At 33.1% G+C, this 7,028-nt stretch overlaps 1 protein-coding gene across 1 annotated transcript; it reads right to left on the bottom strand.

Annotated features, from left to right (window-relative positions):
- Positions 1–1,147: 1,147 nt before the first annotated feature.
- Positions 1,148–2,801, bottom strand: LOC106326928 (uncharacterized protein At4g22758-like). Its single transcript, XM_013764896.1, has 3 exons — positions 2,373–2,801; positions 1,885–2,089; positions 1,148–1,672 (listed from the first exon to the last, which is right to left on the bottom strand). Exons 1-3 carry the CDS (start codon positions 2,709–2,711, stop codon positions 1,473–1,475), a joined length of 744 nt encoding a protein of 247 aa, XP_013620350.1. The 5' UTR covers positions 2,712–2,801; the 3' UTR covers positions 1,148–1,472.
- Positions 2,802–7,028: the final 4,227 nt, after the last annotated feature.

Below are 7,028 nucleotides of genomic sequence, written 5' to 3'. Positions count from 1 at the left end.
GTTTTAAAATTTAAAATATTTTAAATTTCGAATATTAAATATAAATTCAAATTTATTACATACTAATTAATAATAATATAATAAGAATCGATATAAACTCCTCGTAAACATTACATGGAGTTTACATCGAATGTTTACGAGTGATTAACATCGAAAGATTTACGAGGGTTTTACATCGAAATGTTTACGAGTGATTTACAACGAAAGTATTTACGTGTGCTTTATATCGAAATCATTACATGGGCTTTACCACGAAATCTTATGTGTCGTTTACGACAAATTCTTTCCCTGCGCTTTACGAGGAATATATTTCGTCGTAAACGTAACGAGTCGTTTACGACGAAACCTCCGTTACGACGGACGTTTAACAACGAAACGTCTTTCGAGGTTAATTCGTCGTAACACCCCGTTTACGACGAATTTACAATGAATACTGCCCTCGTAAAAAATATGTTTTGTTGTAGTGATTGTCAGCAAATATAATTCTGATTTTCTGATTTTATTTTTGTTGTCATCAAATATATTTCTGATTTGATTATATTATATATATTTTTTATCATTTATAGATAAAAAAAACTTTTGATATTTTAGTGTATTATGTTTTATAATCTTTATTCACAAATCATAGAGTCTGCTCGATCATATTATGGCTTAACAATTGAGTTTAAGATTTGTCTGAGTGTTTTTTTTTGCAAAATTTATGTAATCTTTAATATATTCTACATTCTCTAAAATTGCAAACTTAAATTTGTAGGTTTTCAATGTCTCATTTGTATAAATATAATTCATTCAATAATATTCCCTAATAATAATATTATTATTTTCTTAATGAATGATTATTTAATTATATGAATTAGACGATTCTAAGTGGTCAAGTTTAAAACCAGATTAAAGTGGAATCAAATGAAATCAAGTAGAACCAGATTGTTTATATCAGGAGTTTCCTCTTCAAAATATCTCAGTTTTCACGTTTCAGTATCTCTTACCGTTACAATTTCTTTGGTTACTTAATCGCCGGTGACGTGCTTCCCCCAGGCGAATAAACAAACCAAACCAAAATGATAAACATAACGAAAAAGATGATTTCATTTTTATAATAAGTTTCCAGGTAGCCACAGTTAATTGAGTTTCCCCGCCAACAACCAAAAAATAAAAAACTTCACACTGCCAAAAATATACAAATGTAAAAACTGTTCTATTTACAACTCGATTTTTTATAAAACGAAATTTTCGAGTAAAATTAGAGTACAATAATTACATTCGAATGTATATAATACCTATAGCTTATATGTTGCTAGTCTTTGTTTTTTTGGGATCAGCTATATGTTGCAAGTCATAGAGTAAATAAGCTTACAAAGAACTGATTCTCTTATATAAAATTTGAGCGAACACAAGTAAATATTATGTGTAGCTCCAAGTGTAAAACATAACTAGAACAATACTTTGTTTCTGTTTAAAACCGGTTTTGTTGTTCACTGAGCACATACCAACATGTTCCATACCTTCCTTGTCCTCCTCACAATTCTCCCAATCTTTTGTGCAATAAAAGATTGGAACAAGTTCGATGACGACGGAAGATTCCTTATCACCAGAATCATGTTTTCAGGTACTTTCTTCCTCATGTAGAAGCTTCTACTACCTATTTCACCAATTATTTCGGTTTTCTCCAAACCTACAAATTATTTTTATCAATTTTTTTTGTCAACACCTACAAATTATTAAAATTCAAAATCAAGAGTTTAAACGTTTAGTTAAGGTTGTTGAATTATATAGCTACATTTAACATATCTAATAGACGAATGTCTTGTTCTATGATTTGACATAAATAGCTCGAAAACTTCACGTTTTTTTCCGGTTTCTTAGCCAAAAATTTGTATAGCTTACATTGGATACTAAAGTGAGACTGATGCACTTCAAAGGCAAGATCTTCATCGAGTTTCGGTGTTCGTCCTTCTTTGCGATACTTGTCCACAACCATCTTGATCGTTTCTTCGACGCTGCAACTTAGCTTAACCAAAATCCTTATAGGTCCTGGACTTCCTTCAACTAATACATTGATCACAACCTTTTCTGCTTCTCTCTTGTAAACCTGATTTTATAATCAAAGAAACATAACCAATTGAAATTCAGAATCTTTCTGTTGAATCAAATGGAATTTAAAGCTTATCTTGAAAATAATGAGAAGGGTGGCTTTAATATAAAACTCTAAATTTGTGGCTTGAATTAATATATAATTTGATAACTGAAGGACTGAATAAGGGACTTTAATTTGGTCAATGGGTTAATTTTTAACATCTGAAATACTTGGCTCTAACAGCAAAAACTTTGAGACATGGAGGACTAAGTAAAACAATTCATTTGATGATGATTACCTGTTGGTTAATCGGAGAAGAAGAGGGTGAAGAGAAGCCAGATAACGACGGAGCTGAAGCGAAAACTTCCGAACGGATCTTGGAGAGGTAAAGGATCTCCTCCGGGAGATCTACCACCGGCGTAGAGCAAAGTCGATCACCATCATCTTCAACAGAGATGCTTTGGTGGAGATTCGGCTCCGAGAAACTTCGGCTGAGGATTTTATTAGACTTTGAACGAATCTTACTGGGATTACGACGAGAGACTTGGTGCTTCACCTTACGTCTAGTGGTCCTGGAGCTCCGGCCTCGGTATAAGTCCGATGACGTTAGTTTTCTCCGGTTAAATGAATTTGACATTTTTGGTAGTTTGTCTCTGCTCTAGGAGGAAGAAGAAGCTGAGCAAGTTTTGTTGGTTTGCTTAGGAAAGACGTGAAATGGAGGATTCTCAATGACTTCGGTTCTTTTTCTTTGTCTTTCTCAATAATATATTTTTTACTTAAAAGTTCAAATCAAATTATTAAAAGATATATGACATCATATATAATTAAATATTTAGATATACAAATTTATAATTAAATATTAACCAATCAAAAACATTTGTATAAAATATTTATAATATGTGAGTATTTTTAAAAATTGCAACACAATAATAAGTATATATATGTTGATGAAAAAAATTGTCATCTATAAATAATTTAATGTTTTATTTAAAAATTTTGAAAACACAAATAATAACTTATTATGCTAATTTTTGAATTAATAAAACATAAATTAATAAGTATTTCTAATTATGCTCGTATTTGCAAACAAAACACGTAGTTCTGATGTGTATACAAAACATGGTCGGTAATTAGGTAGATAAACATAACTTTTTTGTATTTGAAAACCTAGAGAGTGTTGATGGAATGAAGTCTATATCCCTCTTGCCATTTGTCAAATCTATTAACAAATAGTAATTGTCAGTATTCTGCCAGAATAAAAATCATGTTAATGTGTAGATGAGAGTGGAAAGATATTTTAAACGAGTGGCACGTGCTGTTTTTTATAGGTATTACAAAAAGCTAACTTCAAAAATATCAAAAATGAAATGTTAGCGGACAGTTTTCCGCAAGTGACGAAATCTGATTGGAGTCCAAAAACTTGAATGAAAAAGTGTTGTTAATGTGTTTGTACTTTATATTTGTAATAGGTGTAGTTTCTGTAAATTTTAATTATCGTATATTACAGAGTTAATCTACATACCACATGTGATAGTCACTAAATACATCCATCAAAAAGAAAAATACAAATGCTAAATACATCATAATGTGAAATTGAGTAATTAAAATATACAGAGTAGTATAACCGGATATTACATAGTTATTTCAGATTAAACTTGTAATAACCAACAATATCATTCCGTTAACAGAGATTTTACATGTTGGTAGCTCCAAACAAAAATCGAACTGTTTGGAGTATTTTAGATAAGGAATATACCGACATGGATATGAAGTTTTAACCCATTATTACATAGTTAATCCAGATAGCATGTGTAATAGTACACATCTTTCCAAAAGTAAAGTATAATGTTCAAATATATCATGAGATTAATTTGAGGAATTAAAATATATGGAGTAATACTTATATGTATCTTATAACCGGATATTGCATTTTTATTTTGGACAAAACTCGTAATTACCATCACTAGAATTCAGATGCCAAAGGCCCATCGCCTTTAATCTTGAGAAGACCAAACATTCAGACGGTCATCATACTTTCTTATCACTGGAATTTGTGTAGCTTCCAATATAACCGAAATTGAAAAGAAAAAAAGAAGAGATATATAAAAGTGAACAACTATTGATAATTGATTTTTTCAAAAAAAAAAAAAAAAAAAAAAAAAAAAAACTATTGATAATTGATAATCCAACAACATTACTTGAGCGGGAACTTTCATGAACACGATAGTGGAGGTGGAAGATTGAATCGCTATGCTCCAAATTTCTCTGGTCTGCAAACATTGACAAGAGAAGCATTTCCAAGATAGTTTGGTCTACTGTCTGCTTATCAAAATGCGAATGGAGTCTTAGATTGAGAAGCATCTCGGTCTACAAATCTCTTAATCTAACAAGTGATCTACTCAGACATAGCAGAAACACAAATCATCTTCGGAGTAAATATCATATATATATAAAAACAGGAGTTCCAATTGATCTCTGAATGAGTTTTGATCTTCTCTAACTAAAATAAAGCTTAACTTAAACAATGACTGCCAATAGTAACTATAGGATAAAACACGAGTTGAACACTTTTATAAATACTAGAAACTTTTGGGAAAAGTTGCAAATCTTGAAACTTCATTCAATCACGAGTCGGTTGCTGGGATGATATATGTCGTTCAACATCCTCCATGGTGTCGTTCAACACCAGGTAGATCAAACTGAGTTCTCGGCAGCTTCTTTCTCGCACGCCAAATGGACCACCCTTCAGCAAAATGTGCATAACATTTGCTCTAACTGATGGATTGACCTCAAAAAGGCGGCACAAGAAATTTAACTCAATTCTATATATTGTATATAAATATGACCTTCATCCATCGGTGGGAAGTACTCCATCTGTTGCTAAACTTTTTACATATCTACACAATTCTGCATCTCAAATTACCCATTTTGCATCAAAAGCGATCTAAACCATGTACAACACAAAATAACACCAAAAAGACTCCAAATATATAATATATACTCTTAAAAAAGACATATATCATAGTCAAAACCCATAAAAGCCATGATATATCAATCCTCAATTCACTGCTGAAAGTCCTAATATTTATTTAGGCTTATCAATAGATGGATGTAAACTTCTTGGTATTATTGGTGAAGCACATTCAATTTGTCCTGCTATCGTAACTTCATATAACTTACTTTCTGGCATGTGTATGAAGAGGAATATTTCTATCAGTCGATATTAGTGACTAGACCAAAAGAACCTAAGAATTCTAGATAATTATCTTCAGCCACTGTTTGAGGAATTATAAAGTTTATGAAGTGAGAGGTGGGAGCATATGATCTTCTTGTTCCAATCATGACTCCTTCTGTAATGACACTCACGAGCTAATAAATTTTGGTCGAGAAAAATCCCACTCGACCAGTTTGGAGTTGGTTCGATCATAATTAATAATAAAAATCGATCCGGTAAATTAATGTCTCGACGAGTCTGTCTTGTGGTCAAAAGACCTTCCCTTGATAGTTTGGTCGAGTCTTATATTTTTTGGTCAAATTTTTATTAAGCTGAACGAGATTTTCCGAGAGCCGAAGGACAAGGAATATTTGGTCGAAATATCAGCTTCCTTAATAATCTTGACCGTCTAATGCCATCACATCCTAAGCCAGCCTGCTTGTTCACTTATCAAGTCACATGCCATGCACCTTTTTGCCTGGTTGCTTATGTAGTAATTGGCACATGCAACTCACAAGCTGCTTGCTGTGCTTGCTCATTAATTCAGTCACATGATTTTCACCAGCTGCTTGCAGCTTTCTTCTTGGGAGGGAAAGGACAGCAGCTTGCTGTTGGAAGTGCTGAAGCTACTCTCCACATGTCTTTTCTCAGCCTTGCTTTGTGCTGAGTGAAACCCTCACCTGAAGCAACTTCTTATGTTATAAAACACCATCTTCTCTCTTCTGGTCGTCCATAACCTGCAGCAAAACAAGAAAAAAAATTCAGAGAAAATCTGAGAGAGAAAATGAGAGGAAAAATATGAGAAAAATTCTCAGGACACTGAGCCTGGACGACCCTTTCTAACCTTCTTGTGCCTTGAATCAGTGGTTGTGGTGTGTGGAAAATTTTGAGATGGTTCAGGAGATTCATGAGATCAGTCCACAACTTATCAGTCTTGAGTTTGAATCGGTAAGGATATAATTAGTTTATTTGGATCAGTTTGATCAGATCAGTTTTAAGGAAGCTTCATGTCTGATTAAAACCTAAGCCATGTTATGTTTCTGATCTTAAACCTACCATGGAACCTTTATTCTGATCAGGTCAGTGTCAGTAAAGATTGAAGGAGGGGATCAGCTGTGTTCACCAATCAGTTTAGTATAGCCGGTAAGCCTTAGCTTCTTGCTGTTAGATCAGTTCTGAATGAAGCCGGTTATTGGTTGATGAATGACCTATCTGGAACAGTTTGATTAAGGCTTATGTGGATTGATATTAGTCCAGTTCATGGTCCGCTAGCACCTAAATCATTTAGCTGACAACTTGTCTCTGAACCGGACTGAACTGATGGACGGATCAGATTATTGTTCTGAAACTTCTCAGCTACTGATATAGTTTGAACCAAACTTAGTCTAAACAGAACCTGTTCTGAATTTCCCTTAGTAGCTGTCCTAAATCATGAACTGCATAGTTGAGTCAGTTATTTAAAACCGGTCGATTGAAGTGTTTAGTCTTGCCCGGTTAATATCACTCAAAATACCCTAAATAGTGAATTTACTCTCTCAAATAAGAGGTTCAATTGCAGTACTTAGGGATCGAATCCACAAGGAGCTAGGGAACCTAATAAATCTAATGGGATTTGTTAAGTTGGATGGTTTAATGATTAAAATGTAAATTTGCAGTTTTGTTGAGCAAGTAATTGCTCGATTGATTGGTTGAGGTTTTGGTGCTTAAAAGGAAATAGCTAGACTTAGGGTTTTTATTCAG

This window comes from Brassica oleracea, chromosome C2 (assembly GCF_000695525.1).
Source record: "Brassica oleracea var. oleracea cultivar TO1000 chromosome C2, BOL, whole genome shotgun sequence".
Taxonomy (NCBI): domain Eukaryota; kingdom Viridiplantae; phylum Streptophyta; class Magnoliopsida; order Brassicales; family Brassicaceae; genus Brassica; species Brassica oleracea.
The sequence above is the reverse complement of the archived record's forward strand: the minus strand, read 5'-3'. Positions and strand labels throughout refer to the sequence as shown.